The sequence below is a fragment of the Salmo salar genome, chromosome ssa14 (genome assembly GCF_905237065.1).
Source record: "Salmo salar chromosome ssa14, Ssal_v3.1, whole genome shotgun sequence".
In the NCBI taxonomy this organism is placed as follows: domain Eukaryota; kingdom Metazoa; phylum Chordata; class Actinopteri; order Salmoniformes; family Salmonidae; genus Salmo; species Salmo salar.
The window spans coordinates 28,834,319-28,855,767 of NC_059455.1; the positions used below are offsets into that span (position 1 = coordinate 28,834,319).

General features: G+C 43.3%; 1 protein-coding gene across 7 annotated transcripts in view; it reads left to right on the top strand.

The window, feature by feature from the left end:
- The first annotated feature begins 3,098 nt into the window (after positions 1-3,098).
- Positions 3,099-21,449, top strand: part of LOC106569166 (tensin-3) — a 74,177-nt gene continuing 55,826 nt past the window's right edge. Inside the window, exons 1-13 of one of the 7 annotated variants that reach the window (XM_014140218.2) lie at positions 3,100-3,314; positions 3,473-3,542; positions 10,718-10,912; positions 11,362-11,412; positions 11,741-11,863; positions 13,091-13,155; positions 14,670-14,753; positions 15,565-15,677; positions 18,828-18,888; positions 19,050-19,125; positions 19,345-19,474; positions 19,636-19,701; positions 20,325-20,426. In XM_014140218.2, coding sequence (XP_013995693.1) covers positions 10,763-10,912; positions 11,362-11,412; positions 11,741-11,863; positions 13,091-13,155; positions 14,670-14,753; positions 15,565-15,677; positions 18,828-18,888; positions 19,050-19,125; positions 19,345-19,474; positions 19,636-19,701; positions 20,325-20,426 — 1,021 coding nt within the window. In that variant the 5' untranslated portion in view covers positions 3,100-3,314; positions 3,473-3,542; positions 10,718-10,762. Of the gene's footprint in view, positions 3,543-10,192; positions 10,337-10,717; positions 10,913-11,361; positions 11,413-11,740; positions 11,864-13,090; positions 13,156-14,669; positions 14,754-15,564; positions 15,678-18,827; positions 18,889-19,049; positions 19,126-19,344; positions 19,475-19,635; positions 19,702-20,324; positions 20,427-21,449 lie in introns of those variants that run through there. The other 6 variants (XM_014140219.2, XM_045694168.1, XM_045694169.1 and 3 more) reach the window with 6 other exon arrangements.

The following is a 21,449-nucleotide window of genomic DNA, read 5'->3' on the forward strand; positions in this document are numbered from 1 at the left end:
AAAACAGTTGCTTTGTGAGAAGGTGTTAACCGTCAAAGGTGTAAATCCATGTACACTGTTAGCCATTGTTATGTAAATGCTGCCTGAAAAGCCCCAGCAGGCTTTGCCTTGGCCCCAAGTCAGAGCAGGTCCACCGAGGCCAAGGCCCTGTGAGTCCCAGGAGCCAACACAGGTAAATCCTCAGTGGAAATGCACCAATAGTGGGTTCACCCATAGATGGTGCTAACGGCTAATCAGTGACAGTTTGCCCAGGGAGTTGGCTTGCGCTCTCACAAACTCAATGGGGTTATTGAAGACCAAGTCCCATACCACTCATACACTGTTCTAAATATTTTCTGCTGTGGAATTTTAACACACAGTCTTAACTGACAACTGCAAATAAGCCATATAATGAAAATGTATACAATCCTTTCATAAGATGATATACTAACAGGAGGACAACAACCCAGAAATGTCAGTGTGTGTGTAGGCTGGTGATATGAGGACTGTTTTTTAGAACAATGGCAGGCGTCCTGGGGGTTGGTATAGCTGTTGTTACCGATAGTTACTGTAGGCCTATGTACTTCAGTTTTGTCTATTGTCTTATTTGTATTTAATGTGGTCCCAGTGATTTGTATTGCTGTAACCCACTTCCATTCTTCATGTCTCGTCTTGACTTGCTTCATTCTAGATAATATGCCAAATATTAATAGAAAAATAAACAGTTCAGATGGATAAACATCACAAAGATAATATGGGTGTATTTTAGACTGATCTATAGATGAAAATTCTCTCACGTCACCCCGCTCCTCCGCTCTCTCCACTGGCTTCCAGTTGAAGCTCGCATCCGCTACAAGACCATGGTGATTGCCTACGGAGCTGTGAAGGGAACGGCACCTCCATACCTTCAGGCTCTGATCAGGCCCTACACCCAAACAAGGGCACTGCGTTCATCCACCACTGGCCTGCTGGCCCCCCTACCTCTGAGGAAGCACAGTTCCCGCTCAGCCCAGTCAAAACTGTTCGCTGCTCTGGCACCCCAATGGTGGAACAAGCTCCCTCACGACGCCAGGACAGCGGAGTCAATCACCACCTTCCGGAGACACCTGAAACCCCACCTCTTTAAGGAATACCTAGGATAGGATAAAGTAATCCTTCTAACCCCCCCCTTAAAAGATTTAGATGCACTATTGTAAAGTGGTTGTTCCACTGGATATCATAAGGTGAATGCACCATTTTGTAAGTCGCTCTGGATAAGAGCGTCTGCTAAATGACTTAAATGTAAATGTAAATGTAAAATACATATAAAACAAACACAAACTAATATTGCTGCAGAGGGAATACCTCTCATCTGATACTTACTATACATGTATTGACAGATGACATTCAATAGTCAATTACATATTTTGATGGTGGTCCTATCTTTATTCATTTTTACCAGCTGTATATGGTGTATATACATTACAATGAGAGTGAAGGTCACCCTTGTAAGAGCTACACGATATATACAAAAGTATGTGGACACCCCTTCAAATGAAGGGATTCTGCTATTTCAGCCACACCTGTTTCTGACAGGTGTATAAAATCGAGCACACAGCCATGCAATCGCCATAGACTGACATTGGCAGTAGAATGGCCTTACTGAAGAGCTCAGTGACTTTCAACATGGCACTGTCATAGGATGCCATCTTTCCAACAAGTCAGTTGGCAAATTTCTGCCCTGCTAGAGCTGCCCCGGTGAACTGTAAGTGCTGTTATTGTGAAGTGGAAACGTTTAGGAGCAACAACGGCTCAGCCACGAAGTGGTACGCCACACAAGCTCACACAACGGGACCGCCAAGTGCTGAAGCGTGTCGCGTGTAAAAATTGGCTGTCCTCGGTTGCAACACTTACTACTGAGTTTGAAACTGCCTCTGGAAGCAACGTCAGCACAATAACTGTTTGTTGGGACCTTCATGAAATGGATTTCCTTGGCCAAGCAGCCACACACAAGCCTAAGATCAGAATGTGCAATGACAAGCGTCAGCTGGAGTGGTGTAAAGCTCGCCGCTGAAGCTGTAGAAACGCGTTCTCTGGAGTGATGAATCACGCTTCACCATCTGGCAGTCCGACAGACGAATCTGGGTTTGGTGGCTGCTAGGAGAACACTACCTGTCCCAATGCATGGTGCCAACTGTAAAGTTTGGTGGAGGAGGAATAATGGTCTGGGACTGTTTTTCATGGTTCGGCCTAGTCCCCTTAGTTCCAGGAAAGGGAAATCGTAACGCTACAGCATACAATGACATTCTAGACGATTCTGCGCTTCCAACTTTGTGGCAACAGTTTGGGGAAGGCCCTTTCCTGTTTCAGCATGACAGTGCCTCCATGCACGAAGCGAGGTCCATACAGAAAGGGTTTGTTGAAATTGGTGTGGAAGAACTTGACTGGTCTGCACAGAGCCCTGACCTCAACACTATTCGCCCAACATCTAATGCTCTTGTGGCTGAATAGAAGCAAATCCCAGAAGAGTGGAGGCTGTTGTAGCAGCAAAGGGGGGACCAACTCCATATTAATGCCCATGATTTTGGAATGAGATGTTTGACAAGCAGGTGTCCACATACGTTTGGTCATGTTGTGTATTTCCTTGAGGGCTCCAGACACTTCAACAAGTGGCTCAACTAAGCAGAATAGATTTCAACGATTTTTGTTTAACCAGCACTAAGACTGGACTAGATACATAACATATCCAAGCTCGCCAATTTCATATAAAATCCAAGGAATCACCTCCCTTAAAATCTAGAGCAGTATTACACCATGAACATAAAAAAAGAAAGTTCAAATGTTCAGTATAATGTGCCCTCCTGTTCCATCACCCCCACCCATCCCCCTCTCAACTCTGTGTGTGTGTGTGTGTGTGTGTGTGTGTGTGTGTGTGTGTGTGTGTGTGTGTGTGTGTGTGTGTGTGTGTCCATCCACTGGCCAGCTCTGGCAAAAACTGAAGCAAACATGGAGGCAGTATGAGAATGTGTGTGAGTGAGAGAGAGGTGGAGTGGGTGGAAAGGGAGGAGGGAAGGAGTGTGGAAGAGGGAGGGATCAGCGAGGGAGGCAGCCCCAGCCCAGCCACAGTGGGAGGACTATCCCATGCCAGGACTTGTGTCTGCGGCAGCGCCTAGCAGCCTTCACTGACTGAAGGAAGTGTGTTGGGGGTTGAGTGGAGCAGAGCAGTGCAGCAGTTCAGGAACAGAGCAGAGCTTCCATTTTAACACGGCCAACAGAAGCCAACAGCCAGTAGTAGGAGTCAGCTGCAACAGCCTGGGAGGGAGGGAGCAGCAGTGGGGGCGGCAAAGCCAGACAAAGTGAGCTCACAGAAGTGCCTCTGATCACCCTGCAACCGCATTCCAGCACAGGAGAATGAGCCAGTCAGCCTCCTCTAAGCCTGTGTGACGGGACCTAAACTAAACCTCATCTTCTCTTCTCTTCTTTGCCTGGACTTTATCACCCTCCTCTTTTTCAGCAGTGTCTGACTGACAAGGGATTTCAAAGGAAGAAGGAGAATAAAAGGTCCTATTTTCAGTTTTGAAACGGTAAGGTTTGGAGTTTTAAGTAGTTTGTAGTGTTTAACTTGCAGGGGAGATGGTTTCATTGTTGTGCTAGTACTTCAAATCAGTTCTGGAGTAGTTTCATGCAGTCTGGTGATGTTATCAATGCTTCTCTCTTTATCCTGTGGTTCAAGCACATTTCATTCAGTGGAATTCATTCAAAATGTAAAATGGGGGCATTGCTTAGTCTTTATTTACTTTGGCTCTATGCCCTACTTGTGTGTGTGTGTGTATCTGTCTGCGTGTGTATGTGTGTGTATGTGTGTGTCAGCGGGGGGGGGGGGATTCTGAAGAGAGAGAAAGGGGTCATTCAAACTCAACATGCAGTGTGTGTGTGATTTCTTTGAATGATAAAGTGTTAATTAAAAAAACATTATCTCTAAATCAAGCTTTGGCAGCAGCTTTTCACACATTGAGAGAATCGCACCACTGTGAATGTCCTACCGGTTAAGCTTTCTTTTGTATTGGTTTGGTACTCCATGATATTTGGGGCTTTGCTGTGCTGGAGACCTTTCAGAGCTAGCATAGTCCTCAATGAGTCTGCAGCATTTTTTATTTATTTCATTTTTTACTAAATTTGTTGAATGGCTGGTCTGCCGGGAGGAAGAAAAGATGGAAAGAGAAAGAGAGATATACGTATTCTTCAAGCCACAGCTGCTGCGTGGTATTCCAGGCCTCAGGGCTGCACTTTTTAGGCAGCCATTGTTGATGACATGTACAAGAGTCCCTCTTACCTCACATTGGCTACACCCTCCTCCTTACCTGTCTAGATATCTCAATTTATCTCCTTCCTGTAGCTATCTATCTTTAAAACAAACAGAAGAAAAGAAAAGCTCTACTGCACCATGAACACACACATAAGAACACACACATACAGATAATGTTTAACTATCAATAGGAACTGTGAGACAAGTGTAGAAAGAACACAGAAAACATGGGAGTTCAATTCTCTTCTCTGTCTCTCTCCTTTGATAAAAGAGAGATTACAAAGAGCTAGCTGAGGGACAGATGGATAGGACCCTGATAATGTGCTTTGGAAGAAGGCTAGTGTGTGTGTACAGTAAGCTAAGTAGAAAAAGACATTCTGTTCTTCACACTGACTGTAGGGCTGAGGGCTGCTGGGGCAGTATAGTGTCACAGAAAGGAGCTGCTAGCCACACAGCACACATATGTAAGCCATTAGCCAGAGTGAAGTGAGGGAGAGCAATGAGAGAGAGAGAGAAAACGGGGGGGTAATCCATTTTGGAACGCATTCCTCTATGACCTTGGGAATGAAGGTGGTAATTAGGTGGTGCTTTAGGAGGCTGGTGGGTGCTGCTGCTACACACAGATTCACCCAGAGGCAGGGAAGCAGCTCGCTTTCATTTCCCTTCAAAATATCCTGTGAAAATGAGAGACAACTATATGTTTGAGTTCCAGAGTTGCTAAATAAACAGCATTAAAAATATCCCCTTTTCTCCAGTTCCCCCTCCTGCTGCTTTTTTCCCTACAGATTCCCCGGTTTTGTTTATTTCGGCCCTTCGGTGTTGAATGGGCCTCAAAGCCACAGCGTAAACGCATCGAGCGAGACAGGAAACAGGCAGAACAAACTATGGCCTCTTCTCCCCAAAGCCACTTCATCCATCTAGCCTGTTATGTTGTTGTGGGAGATGTTATCCTCCCTGACTGTTTAAAGTGTGCTGCTACTGCTTCTATTCGTGCCAGGTATAAGAGCATGTGTGGTGCTCTGTCTGACTGACTGATGGGAATTAGGGTGGGTTATTAGATGGTGTCCAGATTTAAATGCTAAATACCTTCAGGTGCCCACAGTCTATGCAAACTAGCAGTAGTACTGAGAAGTGATATACCGCACAACAAGCAAAGAACATGCAGTGTTGTGGTGAAGAGTTGAACCTCAGCCATACAAAAAAAAAGCGCAGGCTCAGCTATTCCAACCTTCCACATTGTGCTGTACCCTCCCTATAAAATAGAGTTGGACAAGAAAGACACAAAGACAACATTGGAAACAATATAAGAATTCCAATACTCCATTGAACTCATATGCTTGTTTGCAGAGGCCTTACCTCTGTGACCCAAAGCCAGCGGAGATCCTACTAGTACTAAAAGGTAAAATGACGGGTTGCAAATTACATATGACATTCCACCTTAACAGTCTCCCCATAAGCAGCCGGACTTCCTGAAACGTTAAAAAACATGTTTGGTGTGGCTGAGGGTCGAAGACGAACATCTTACAAGATCATGAATGTGTCCCTGGCTGCCGGACCAAGCACACTGACTCCCAGAGAGACAGTAGGCTACGTGTGGCTGGTTTTTACATTGGTCCACAGCACAGCCAAGTCCTCCCATGCTGGGCTGTACTGAGCCATATCCTCCCTTGCAGAAATATCTTCTTTTTTTAACCTAGCTTTCATCCTTCATTCCACTATTCATAAATGGAAGTATGGCACATTCAACTTGTTAATACCATATAAACTTTAGATCCTGGTGGAGAGGCTGACTCTGTACTTTATTGACCATAGATTTGGGTTTTGGCAATGTTTGGTTCAGAGAGAACTGGGAGGTTTCTTTTCTGGAGTGCTAAGTTGGTGGAGATCCGTCTGCTCTCCTTTTCACCACTGGAACATATTTTGGTTTAATGTGACCATGGTGAATTCTCAACTAACCCAATAATGGACTGCACTGCCACAATCTGTCAGTCATGAACCAAGGCCAGCCAATAGGAACACTTCTAAATTTGATGTTTTGAGTCAAGGAATGGAACTTACCACAAGCCAGCCAAGGGGTGATTGTTGGCCATCACATGTTGGCAATATAGCCTAAGAAAGTAATAGTGTGGTGAACCTACATCCAATAAGGAATATTGGCTACGCCTGAGCAGTCAAATGATTGAGTAGACGGTGCCTATTTGTTGCCAACTACTATCCCATTGATCTTTAAATCATGGACTTTGTTCACTACATTCTTTCCCTGTTCAATACCTCCTGTATTTATTGACAGATCTCCTGGTCCATTGAAATATGCCTAATTTAATAAGACATGGCTATTATTGTTGTTATTGATCTGGTTTCTGGCCAGACACTGCTGAGGAAATAGTACCTGCTTGGTAAGTCAGGATATATGAATGATATTTACCAATAAAACAATGATTAGGACTTCTAAAGATGGCCAGCTGTGGTAGTTAGCATTGTGGACTTTATGGCTGCAGAGTGAGTTTTATCCCCTCCATGTGGTTTTAGACACTGTCTTTAAAGGATTATACTGCTTCCCTCACCTTAAGCTGTTTCATGTGCAGCTCCTTTTCCCTCTACACCAAGGACTCCCTCTCTCGGTTTTTCCATTCCTACAATAGCCATAGTTTATGCTTGTTTCACTTCTCTTGAGTTTCATCCACATCTAATGCTTCTTTTCAATTTCCATCCATATTTATGGTGTTTTTTAACAAATCACTCTCACAGTCACACATACACACAGTCTCCACTCCATCATGATCACCCCAATGTGCCTTTTGTGGAAAATGTAACTGAGGATTCTGAAGATGTGTAGCAACCGGACTAATAACATACAAACAAAACTTGGATGTCTTAATTGGACTTTGTTGCTGTTGTCCAACCCTATGATCGCAATTGGATGACTTTATTATTTGTGACAGGCCAGAATGCTGAGTTTTTGTCAACCTTTGTCACCAACATGTGCTAAAAAATGAAAACAACCATGATGTCACTGTTCACACGACTGGGCCACGTTTCCATCCTCTGAGGCTGACCAACATTGATTACTAGTTGGTGGATTTTATCCTCAGCATGTCAACAGTGCTCAGTGTTTCCTCTACGTAGGCTGTCACTGTGAATAAGAATTTGTTCTTAACTGACTTGCCTAATTAAATAAAGGTTCAATTTAACTCCCCTGCAATTTAAGATGGAATATTCCATGCAGTGTGAACTACAGCCAGGTGAGAGGTGTAGTTTCCAGTACTGATCAGGGCTGGGTTTCAATAATCTGAGGTGGTACCTCTCTTCACCTCACACCTCTCCTTCATGATTACTGAAAGAAAGGAAACCATTGGAGACTATTGAGACGCAGTCCCAGGCCTCACAGTGCTGAGTGATCTATATACATCTAAGCCTCGCTGACAGCGCCCACGCACCAGCATTTACACATACCTCCAGGGGTTGTGTCAGCCAGGGGTTTCAGAGTAGACACACCTAAATCCCCTAGAATCCTTACCTACACTAGTATACCTGTTTCAGCTTGTTCTCTATGAAGCCTGCTGCTGGCAACCTACTTTTCAAACACCACTCTGCTTAGCTTAGGCCTACGCCTTCTCTTCCGCCATTACTCTACTGTCTACTCCCAGTCATTGTGCCATGGGTGGGCTGTGCTTTCCGATCCTTAGCCGGCTGCCTGGGATGGTTGTTGTGTTATGCCCTAGTGGCCGAGCGCCATGTCCTGAACCAGGAACAAAAGCACTCCTTGTAAATTAAAGAGCAATGATCTGTAGTGCGTGCTGGGGCAAGTCGCTGCTGTTTTCCTGACGTGACTGATGAGAGACAGAACGGGACTATGGGAGAGAGAGGTTTAGTTGAAAGGAACTACCACAGTGTAGAGTGTCTGGATGATTTATATTGATATGTGATTGAGTATAAAATTATGGAGTTTAGGATTACATGAAATAGATGAGTGGGTTTACCTAACTTCTTTAAAATATCTGTGCTCACATTGGAATGTAGATTTGTCATCAGGTATACTCTGAAATATGTTTTGATGTATCTAATAGACTGCGTATTGGAAATGAAAACATCTCAATTGAAAAAAAGTAGGATAGTCTTTCTAAAATAATTTAACGTCAATATAATGTATGCCTACCCTCCATAGAGCTTCATGGGATGAGGAAGACTTTGTCCACATTGATTTTATCAAATACCTTATCAAGGGCCGACTATCAAACACAGACTTTCAACTCAAACAGACTTTAACCTGTGTTTTGAATAACTTTATTAAGTACAGAGAAATGTCTTTCTTGCAAGCTCTATACCCCAAATAAAGTAATCAATATCAACGTAGTACTAAAAGTAACATAAGGTAGAACAAAAACATATATACAGGGTCTGTTCCAATAGCATATTTACAATGTGCAGGGATACTGGAGTGATAGAGGTAGATACAGTACTGTATGTATAGGGGTAAGGTGACTAGGCATCAAGATATATGACAAACAGAGTAGCAGCAGTGTATATGATGTTTGTATGTGAGTGTGTGTGTGTGCGCGTGTGTGTAGAGTCAGTATAAATGTTATTTGTGTGAGCAAATTAAGTGTGTGTGTGTTTGCGTGTATTTGCGTGTATGTGTTTGCATGTATGTGTGTGTGTGTTTGTGTGTTGGAGTGTCAGTGTGCGTGAGTGTGTAGAGTCCTTTGAGTGTGCATAGAGACAGTGCAAAAAAATGTAAAAAATACAAGGGTCAACTCAGATAGTCCATGTAGCCATTTTGTTCGCTATTTAGCAATCTTATGGCTTGGGGATTGAAGGTTAAGTACTGGTGGTTACCCATCTCCTCTCTCTGGTACTATGCTCTGACACTTTCTTAAACAAGTCCAGTCCAGCCTCCCACTCACCTAGTCCCCTCCGCCACTGAAAACACAACCCTCAAGTGTTGGCCGGTCAACCTTTTCGTACATTTCTGATAGACAGTTTTTCCCGCAGCTCCCGGAGAAAATGGACATACCCTGCTATTACACTAACTGCAGACCCACTACACCCCAGTCCGTTTCTCACACACACAAACGCACACACACACACACACACACACACACACACGGCCCCTTTTCATTCTTCTCCAAGGGGTTTAAGCCCCTGGGTGCAGTAGTCCACGGCCCCCTGGTTTTACGGTCCTGGCCCCTTTCTCCAGAGTCCTTCAAAGTGTGCGACTTTAGCCTGCAGTCACTTCAGACTTGATTAACAGGCACATTCAGGCCTTTTCACTGTTAATCACAACAAACAATCAGGTGACCGGACTGAAACATGACATTTTGATTCACTCCCTTTGTCTTTGGGAGTGTGTGGTGTTAGGGTGGGAGCAGAAATAAATTCCAAGCTGACTATTTGTGGTCACCCTGTTGGTCTAGATTAGATAGAGGACAGGCATGCAATAGACTGACACGTAGATATTGAGAGTTTTGTTGTTTCGTAATTCTATCTCTACACAGCCATGCCAAAGCTATCCCTCTGTGGTAACTAACATGAAATCAATACTGATCTGAGTGTGTTGTGAACTTATGAAACTTCTTTCGGTTTGATTCCTTACTTTGATTCTCGTTGTTAGTGAGATTATAAAACTGATAGAATGACCTAGAAATAGAACATGATTCTGATGTGAAAATGATTCCTAGAAGAATTTACGCTGGGATTTGTATTGTGGTATTTTGGATGGATTATCTTCGTGGGGGCGCCAGTTAACTGCCTGCATGTTGTTTAAAGAATCACTTCCCTATTCCCCAGCTGACAGGAAAGACAGAGCACTAGGCCAAAACACAGATCACAGATGGATAGATAAGAGATGTGTGGATGAGTGGGGGAAGCCTCTCTCTCCCGCTCTCTTTTTCTCTCCCCAGCGGCTACACAGGAAGTTCATGACCATGAGGTCACAGGAACATGCCATATTTCAGGGCTACACAGCACACGACTGGTTCCAACTGGAAGACAGCGGAGTTTTCATGGTTTTTTTTTGTTTCATTGTTGCTGTCTGTCTTGTTTTTACTGTGCGAACTTCAGCATGATCAGTTGGTGACTATTTCCTTGTTTTCATATTCAAAAGCAGTTACTTTTTACATGGAGTAAATGGAAATTAGGAATACAACTACAGTGAACATAGAAGTAGAAATAGTGTTTCATCATCATCTGCAGTAACCTATCATGAGGCATAATGGCAGTCAGTGTGGCACCTGTGCAGACAGTTAAATGTAAACAGATGTCCTTCTTTGTCATACAATCTACAGTAGGCTTGTGTTCCTATTGTAAAGGTATCAGTGGGGTGGCAGAGCACAATGGCTGACACCAAGGACTTTGCTCATCAAACATTGACTAGAGTGAAAACATGCATCCTGTCAATGGGCAAGAGGAAAGTGTGTTGCAGGCCCTGAGGCATCTCGCTTTCTCTCTCTCTAGCTCTCCTTCCCTCCCTCCCAACAGCAAGAAGACCCAGATGTGAGAATGGATGAGGGATACGAACTTGACCTGACCTACGTGACTGAGCGCATCATCGCCGTGTCCTTCCCTCGGACATGCTCAGAAGAGATCTACCTCCACAATCTGAAGGATGTCACCCGGATGCTCAAGTCCAAGCACGCTGATAACTACCTGGTCAGTTGACACGACTCTCGTGCATCTGTCTCACACCATTCTTCATCTCACTTGTAGTGCATAGACTATCGAGATACCTAGTCCTTTCTGTCTTATCTGACATATTGTGGCAGACATCAGATTTCTATTAGAGTGAGATCATTAAAGTTTATCTAAAGTTTGCTTTGTTTATTTGGTTTAAAGTGTGACTGTTATTCACCCTATGTCATTGTCTCATTGACACATTTTGTGGTTTCTAGAGAAGTGATGTTGACAGGACAAGAGCCTACTTTAACCTCAGCTCAACCATTTAGTGTGGAGTGCTGTGAAGCCTTCTTTAGTTCATATGGGAAAGAGGAAGTGAAAACAGTTGAAACAGTTACTTTTTAATAAGATAGTTATAAAAGGCATATAATAAAATTGCAACATAAATGTATGTATTCATGCGTACATATATTTTTTCTTTCTAGATTATCAACCTGTCGGAGAAGAGACATGATCTCTCTAAAATGAACCCTAAGGTAAAGCAACCATACTGTCTTTTTCCAAATGTGCAACATAAACAAAACATAGGGCAAGACACGAGGTGCTGAAGAGATACAGGTATCAACAAGCTGCAGAATGACTCGGCTGTATTTGCTATAGCTAAATCAATGAATATCAGTGGCAACATGGATCTCAACCGTATGTTTGAACAACTGTCTCACTAGATAACCCTTTGATTTAGAAAGGCTGTCTCTCGGATTTCTGGAGACTCTGCACGTGCTAAATAGATTGTTTAGGTTGTATAGAGGTTTTATTGATTAGAACTATCTATAACAGAGTGTGTGTCTTACCTTGTGTTTGCAGACTCTGGACACGGGCTGGCCTGACCTGCATGCCCCTCCTCTGGATAAGATCTGTACCATCTGTAAGGCCATGGAAGGCTGGCTCAACGCTGACCCTCTACATGTGGTGGTCATACACTGCAGGGTGAGCATAATCATCATCACTCTGTCATCATCATCTCTCAGTTATTTTCTTCTGGCCAAAGATCACTTGTCTCACCTTATCATATAAAGTCACTGTCCAGTAAATTTTTTTTACTTTTTTTTATTCTGTTAACTCATACCCAAATAATGTTGTTGACTCGTCTCATACTATTTGTGGTCAAAGCATAAATTTGAGCAAAAAAACACTTCAAAAACACAACCTCAAACTTATCTCAAACAGACCATTTACAAATGTTTTGCTATTTCCTCATGCTGCTGAGGAAATAGCAAGCATGTACAATCAGCTGTGAACTCGCATGAATATTTTTAATGACCGGTATACGCCCACACCATTCTATAGTTGGGGTATGCCCACACCATTCTATAGTTGGGGTACGCCCACACCATTCTATAGTTGGGGTACGCCCACACCATTCTATAGTTGGGGTACGCCCACACCATTCTATAGTTGGGGTATGCCCACACCATTCTATAGTTGGGGTATGCCCACACCATTCTATAGTTGGGGTATGCCCACACCATTCTATAGTTGGGGTACGCCCACACCATTCTATAGTTGGGGTACGCCCACACCATTCTATAGTTGGGGTACGCCCACACCATTCTATAGTTGGGGTACGCCCACACCATTCTATAGTTGGGGTACGCCCACACCATTCTATAGTTGGGGTACGCCCACACCATTCTAAAGTTGGGGTATGCCCACACCATTCTATAGTTGGGGTATGCCCACACCATTCTATAGTTGGGGTATGCCCACACCATTCTATAGTTGGGGTATGCCCACACCATTCTATAGTTGGGGTATGCCCACACCATTCTATAGTCGGGGTATGCCCACACCATTCTATAGTTGGGGTACGCCCACACCATTCTATAGTTGAGGTATGCCCACACCATTCTATAGTTGGGTATGCCCACACCATTCTATAGTTGGGGTGTGCCCACACCATTCTATAGTTGGGGTACGCCCACACCATTCTATAGTTAGGGTATGCCTACAACATTCCAACACAGGGAGCATTCAGCTGAAGGTACTACCGGTTGGCGAGTGGGGTCATGGTAATGCTTCCGGGGAGTTGAAAAAATATTTGTTGTTTATTTCTAATCTAATAACACTACCTGTTACTGTTGCAAATGATTATGCCTAAGCATTGGCACACAAATATGAATTCATTTGACATCTTGTCTCTGTCTTGTATTTCAGGGTGGGAAAAACAGAATTGGAGTGGTCATCTCATCGTTTGTGCATTTCACTGACATATCTGCCAGGTAACTGCTGCAACAAATGGCATCTCATGTAGCTTTTTATCAATATTTTCATTTATTGAGATTTAGCATTGTGAAATATGACTTCACTCTAACCAAAATATCTGACCTCAGGAGAGAATGAGTAGCACTGATTGAATGTTTGGTCCAAACTCCTTGTCAACTCCAACCAAATGTCTCAGATACATATAGGCCTAGAAACAAAGATAGTCTATTTCACTGTCTGACCACTACTGGCCCACTCAGCCCTTTCACTGAATTCCACAGTAAATCAGAACGTGAGTCAAACAATCAATACTTATGGTTGTGGGATCACGCATACAGAATGACACACTCTACATCAACATAGACAATACTAGACAGTCATGACAGTCAGTTTATGACAGGAACTGCCGTTTATCACAAAGGTCAATGTAAGTTTCAATGAATAGACCTGGAAATTAATTTAGCAATTAAATATGACTTTCAGTAAGGCACTTGAGTAGAACATTTCCCCTCAAGCACATGTAGTTCCTCTAAGTGGATAAAGTTACACAAACAAAGTTGAAAGTCATTTACACTCTGAAAGGATATTCAGAGCAGCTGCAACTCAGCTAATCCCTAAAGTCAAGCACTGACTGCAGACGTTTAGCGAGAAAGTGGTTTATAAGGTGAAGGGAAGTGCTGTGTGTGTGTTTGTGTGTGTCTTGTCTTATGGAGATCCTTTCTGCAAACAGCCCCCATGTGATATGGGTACACATTGGCCCAGGCCAGGCTGGGGCAGGCCAATCAACGTGGGAGAGAGAGAGGGGAGAGAGAGACTGATAAAGAGGGAAGGGGAGAGAGAGAGAGTAGAACAGAAAAAGAGTGAGGACAGTGAGGGGAGGAAAGAAAGTGAGGGGGAAGAAGAAGAAGAGAGGCAGAGAGAGGCAGGGAGATTTAGAGGGAAATATATGGTTGGAGAGGGAGAGAGATGGAGAGACAGATGAGGAAGAGAGAAAAAGAGGGAGAGAGAGACCTCTAGTGAAAAGCCTCCAGTGCCTGTTGGTTTTAGGCCTGTTGCTACAGCAGTAACTGTGTACACACTCTGACCTCTTTCTCCTCTCCTCCTCTCCTTTTTGTTTACTCTGGATTGTCATCCTCTCTGGTTACTTTCTCTCTTCATCGCTTGTCAGTGTGTGCATGCTCACATTTGTGTGTGTGCGCATGTGTGTGTGTGTGCATGAGTGGGTGTCAGAGAGAAACAGAATATGTATTGAATATGTGCCAATGTTTGTTTACAGTGTGTGTACCTCCACTCTGTCAGCCAGGAGGGTCTCTGGTATAGGCTGAGGACTTACGCTCAGTTCAGTTTAGTTCACTGTTCCCTTATTTAAAACTTAAGGTCTTAACTAAAGCTTACTTTCCGTCATTGTCAGGAGTGTTTACTCTGTCAGTGCTTAAGCCTAAACAGTAGGGTAAGTCAGTGTTTAAGCCTAAACAGGAGGAGGGTAAGTCAGTGTTTAAGCCTAAACCATGTCTGTGTCTGTCTTACATAGTGCTGATCAGGCCCTGGACCGCTTTGCAATGAGGAAGTACTATGACGACAAGGTCTCAGCATTGATGACACCTTCTCAGAAAAGGTACGGCCTCTTCTCAGGCACAATATTCATCTGCTCTCTAGTACTGAGGAAATGCTCATTGTGTGATATGGATGGATGGTGAGGTAAAGGTCTTATCCCACACCCTCCTTCATCTGCCTCCATTCCTCCCCACCCCTTTACACGCACACACACACACGCACGTGCACACACACACGTGCACACACGCACGTGCACAGACACGCGCACGCACGCACACACACACACACACACACACACACACACACACACACACACACACACACACACACACACACACACACACACACACACACACACACACACACACACACACACACACACACACAACAAACACACACAGATCTATACACACCCCTTTCTGCCCATGTTAGGGCAAGTTAAGGTACCAGTCCCACCAAGACCAATAGAAAACCTATTGCGTGTCTTGGTCTTGTTTGTCCATTCCCATAGAAAAGGGCCTGTGATAGTCGCTCCATTGTGTGTAATTGAAACAGAATGGGATCCTGTGGTGACCTGGTGCAATCTAATCCTCCTGCATCACACTGAATCCCTGTGACTCAGTCACGCTGTGGGCGCCTCATAAAGAATATCCCCATCACAAACACACAGGCTCAATGCATTTCAGAGCGGTCCTTTTCCCATGTGTGCTTCAGTAACTGGGTTGCAATTGTCACGGATGGACTTATCCATTGATGTCAGTATTGTAAGTGATCTGTTGTTGTCCACCTATATGCAAAGGGGTTTAGTTAGTGAGGATCATCTGGCTAGCTATTGTGTGGATTACTATATCTCTTCTATTCTTTCATGCCAGGTATGTTTGGATCCTGAACAGTCTCCTGAGTGGGTCGATGAAAATGAATGCTTCTCCACTGTTCCTGCATTACATCATTCTTCATCGGATACCCAACTTCAACACTGCAGGAGGTAACTGAAAACACAATTTTGTTCACCTATTGGCCCACTAGAAGAAATAAATGTAAATATTCCACTCAGTCAATACAGATGTAGGATCTTAATTTGATCACTATGTCACAGAAAACGTTCCTACAATGCAGGACATTCGAACCTTGTAGTGTATCTGAGTTTTAAAAAGGCTTCTGAAGTTTGTTATTTTTACTTTGACATTAAAGACATGATTTTCCCTTACAAAAAAATGTATCAACCCCTACAAAAATGTTCATTCATTATAATCCACATAATAATTAACATTTCCTGTTGCTGCAGGATTATTTTCCTGCTGTGGCAAACTGGCTGAAGTTAAGATCCTACATCTGCAGAAGCTAAAAGTCTGACAAATAACTACCAATAAAATCCCTATGAGGCTATCTAGAAAGAAGTGGGCTTCTCGGAGATCTTGCATGCTAAGTGAACCTCTCCTTTCACACAGACATGCGCATATGTAAATACGCACCACAGAATAACTTCTTGATGGTCTGTAGTAAGGGAATCCACACCCATTTTCTTTACATAAACAAATTGTTTTTTTTACACATTTCAAATAAACAACAAAGACTTCCCTGAGATGGAACCAGTGCCACAATGTGAGCCGGATCCTGCCGGAACAGGATCTGGCACCTCTCAAGTTTGGACTGTTTTGTACCGAAACCCATTTTCCAGGATCAGTTCCTCTCTTGGAAAGAAAAATAATTGTCACTGTTTGCAATGTAAAAAATTATACTAAAATCAATCAGAGTTAATTCAATTTGCCTTCTCTGTAATTATCCTGCCACCTAAAAAACGTAATACATAATGTGAAAACGTACCTGATTTTCGAAGAATTGATTAGTGTTGGGCCGTACCGGGTTTATGGTTTGCGCAACATCGTAATCTGTATAGACCATTGCTGTGGTGAGAGAGAAGCACACCTGTATCTCTCACAGAACTAGAATGACATTCACTTTCTGTGATCTCTCCTTCTCTCTGCTCTGATAGACACGCGCCTGCAATTCTCATCTCTCCAGCGTTGCACTTCATCATTTATTTCCTTTAGAATCATACACTCTTAGCTAAAAATATGCTATATAGTACCAAAAAGGGTTCTTCGACTGTCCCCATAGGAGAACCCATTTTGGTTCCAGGTATAACCCTTTTGGTTCCAGGTAGAACCCTTTCCAAAGAGGGTTCTACATGGAACCCAAAATAGTTCTACCTGCAACCAAAAGGGTTATCCTATGGGGAAGGCTGCAGAACCCTTTTGGAACCCTTTTTCTGAGTGTAGCTGGAGGAAGGGTGCTGAAGGTGTCGCAGCACCCCTGATAAATTTAAATACATTTTCCAGTTATATAATTAATGCTGTCTGTTTAGAAAGAAATGAAATCATTCTGAATACCACACCAGGAATAGACCTATAATTTAGCCACAGATCAAAACGTTTAAACTTTTTTTTAGCCTAGTTGCAGATTGTGTGTAGCCCAATCACAAGGCATGCCTACAGTCTGGAACGCGCAGCAAATCTGAACAGCATGCAGCCAAAACAGGTTATTCGCAATATTTCAAATAGCCAAACATTGTGGGAAAACACAGGTTTGAAAGCAAATGGATTCCGCTGAAAAGAGAAGACTAATCTGTCTGTAGGCTACCAAATATGTGATCAACTTTTAAATAGGCCTATTGAGCGAACAGCATTGTTTTACAAAGTAAAACAAGAGAGACATAGGCTTTTGGCATGAGCGCATCGGCCATCGCCGGTGAGTGAGCTCAAATCAAATCAAATCAACGTTTATTTGTCACGTGCACCAAATACAACAGGTGTAGAACTTACAGTGAAATGCTTACTTACAGGCTCTAACCAATAGTGCAAAAAAGGTATTAGGTGAACAATAGGTAAGTAAAGAAATAAAACAACAGTAAAAAGACAGGCTATATACAGTAGCGAGGCTATAAAAGTAGCAAGGCTACATACTGACACCGGTTAGTCAGGCTGATTGAAGTAGTATGTACATGTAGATATGGTTAAAGTGACTATGCATATATGATGACCAGTGAGTAGCAGTAGCGTAAAAGAGGGGTTGACGGGTGGCAGGTGGCGGGACACAGCAAGATAGATAGCCTGGTTAGCCAATGTGCGGGAGCACTGGTTGGGCGGCCCTGGTTGGTCAGCCCAAATCAAATCAAATCCAATCAAATGTTACTGGTCACATACACATGGTTAGCAGATGTTATTGCGAGTGTAGCGAAATGCTTATAACGCTGCACATCATTGGGTGAGTCAGTGAAACTGGAAAGCTTTTTTACACTATAATTTTCTCCTCATATTGTACAATATGTGTGTCTCCACACACACAGGCCTAGGCTATTGATGGATTCAAGATGAGGTCGTTTTTATTGATCTCAGATTCTCAATTTGTGAGGTATGAAAAAAGATTATGTTGAAGTCTCCAGTCATCTAAGACTATGTAGAATTATGTAAAAGGCTACATTTGTCCCGGACCCTCTTCTGCAAGCACCTCTACTCTACTGCTCTATGCCAACATGCAAAAGCGATGATATGCATGCAATGCTTTATTTTAAAGATGAATTTATAATAGCACCCCAGGTCAGCCCCCTCCCGGCTCACTTTTTTTTCCAGCACCTCCCAATTCACAAACGAAGCACTGGATGGAACTACTGGTACAAACCTCTGTTAGAACAGTAGTTGACCACAGTGGAAACACACAGATCATGTTACATGTGACATGCCTATAGGTTGCTTGAGAGGCTGCCAATGTCGCACATGACGCTTACATAGAGATATGCCTAGTAGCATCTTAGAGAGACTGACACAATTTGTCAAGTCGCAAATTGTCAGGTCAGATTTCCTGTGCGTTCTCTGTAACAGCCCACAAGAAGCTTGAGGGAAAGGGTTTATGCCATTTTATTAGCAATACATCTAAGAAATTATGACTAACTGTCACTTGATACCAACATGAATTAATTAATTAATACATGATACAGTATAACATAACATTCATGAATTCATGATGCAGTATATTGATACAATGTCATTTCAAAAGGTCACTTAATCATAACACTTGTTCATTTTGGTCCCCGCTCTTTCTGCTGAATTCCACTCTTTTCTATTTCTCTTTTTATAAGTGTGTCGCCCATATCTGAAAGTCTACCAGGGAATGCAAGCTGTCTACTCCTCAGGGGTCTAGTAAGCATACATTTAACAACCTCTTTCCAATTTTGTTTCACAATAAGTGATACCATTTTCTTTGAAGCATAATTGGTTGTTGTTCTAATTCACTTTCTGTGAGTGTCAGTGATTGGTCATAGAATGTTCTCTCTGATTGGTTGTTTGTCTCTATTATCCAGTCACATTGGGCCTGGACACAGAGACAGGATATGCATCAGTCTGGAACCTGCTCAGCTGCTAAAGGGAGACATAATGGTAAGAACAACTTCTCATAGCATCACATAACATATCCTACAGAATGTACTGGGTATACCATACAAAAGGAATGATGGAAGTCATGATAGATAACATTAACAGAAGACTTACACATATAAAATGGTAAGAAACATAGCAGATGCCAACAAGCGACTTGATAAAGGTCACATGAATACCCACACAAACTTCTGTTACACCCTGTCTCCCCTGTTCCTGCAGGTGAAATGTTACCATAAGAGTGATGTCACTTCGGAGCGTGAGGTCATCTTCCGGCTCCAGTTCCACACGGGAGCAGTGCAGGGCTACAACCTGATGTTCGAGAAGGAGGACATGGAGACTGCCAATAAAGGTATACACACACACACACACAAACACACCTGGAAAGGCCTAGAGAATGTCTCTGCTGGACTTCATTTTCCTTTATAAAAACCACATATGCAGCATCATTCATCTTTCCGTTGCGTTCCAGCGCAGCCACACTCACGACATTCCTTTGTGTTGACTCTGCAGAACCTAGATTTCCTGATTACGGGAAAGTAGAGCTGGTGTTCTCTGAGGGCCCGGAGAAGATCCCAGGTATTCTTCTAACTCCTTAACCCAGTTAGAAAAACAGGAGGGTTTGAAAACCTCCAGACACATGGAGCCGACCTAGCTTCCCCCTCGATCCCCCCTCCTTCCCCTGCCGAGATGAGGATGTGGAATTCCGTAGAGGGGAAATGTAGTGTGAAGTGTGTACTGACAGATAGGTAAAAGAGCATAGAATGCCCTGCCTCCCAGCCCCACAGGAGGGAGTGTAGGGAGTGTGTGTGTGTGTGTGTGTGTGTGTGTGTGTGTGTGTGTGTGTGTGTGTGTGTGTGTGTGTGTGTGTGTGTGTGTGTGTGTGTGTGTGTGTGTGTGTGTGTGTGTGTGTGTGTGTGTGTGTGTGTGTGTGTGTGCGTGCGTGCGTGCGTGAGCTCATACATGTGTCCGAGCATATGTGTGGTCTACACAACTAGTAAAAAGTAACACTCCTTCACCTCTCAGTTGGAAGATGAAAACACTCCGGCCACAAATCACTTTTAGGAAAGAAACAAAAAAAGCTTCTTTCCAACAGTGTTCCTCAAAAGTTTAAACCTATAAGATTGCCCCACTGATCCCTTGCTGTTGATTGGACCATATAAGAGCATCTCAGAGTGAATGCTTGGTTTTGATTGGTCTAGGTGCAGAGCGCTGGCAGAACGGGGCAGACGTCAGTGTGGACTACAACACAGCCGACCCTCTGACACGATGGGACTCCTACCAGAACATCAATGACGGGGAAGGTAACAGCAGCCACTCTGACTTATTTCTCCTGGAAGATAAAGCTTCCAGTCTTACTATCACATGATCCATTACTAACTATTACTAACTTACTATCACATGATCCACCACAACTAACAAACAAGTTCATCCAGATACCAAGCCATATCTGGGTCAGTAGTTTAGCATGTCAGTTTTATGAGTGAATGGAATTTATCTGCTTACATTGTCCATTGAGCCATTACTAGGGCGTTTTTTCTGCCCAGTAAAATCTCTGAGCCACATGTAGGCTATCCCTGTCAGGAACAACTCCTTAACCAAGCTCCAGTTTTACCAACACAGGTACACCCAGTAAAACCAATCAAACCACGTCTGGTTCAGTCAGTGCTTATTTTTTATAAATGAATGAATGGATCATTCCTGAGAGAGCCAACCCACTTGGCACAGATGTCAATTCAGCATCTATTCCACATTGGTTCAACATTATTTCTTTGAAATTACATGCAAACAATGTTGATTCAACCAGTCCGTGCCCAGTGGAAAGTGATAACTGCAGTATTTTTTCCAGTGAAACAGATCTCTCAGCAACCCTGTAAACGTCATGCTAGTCTCAGTACTGCAGAGCATGACAGATTCATAGTCCTATGCTCTGGTTGGCCCACCTCATTCTGTACTGTATCATATAGGGACCGCAGCATGATTACATTAACATACACACAGTCAGTCGTCCCTGGCCTAGTTTATGTGGCAGTGGGACCCATTACTCATAAGAAAGATTTGCACCAGGGCAAGTCGTATGGATTTTTTTTTATTTACTATGGCGAACAGAGGATATGAAGGATAGCATATCCTCTTGATGAACCAAAGGCACAGAGATTCTCATACTGCTAAGAATGGCCATGTCAATCTCAGCTTGGGTTAGGGTTAGGACAATTCTAGTGAGATGTTTCTGTAGGTCTTTTGGGTTGTTATTTGCTAGCGATGGAAAAGTGCTGCTACCGTAGGGCATACAGCAAGCCAGGGGTCATAGAGAGAACGGGTAGTTC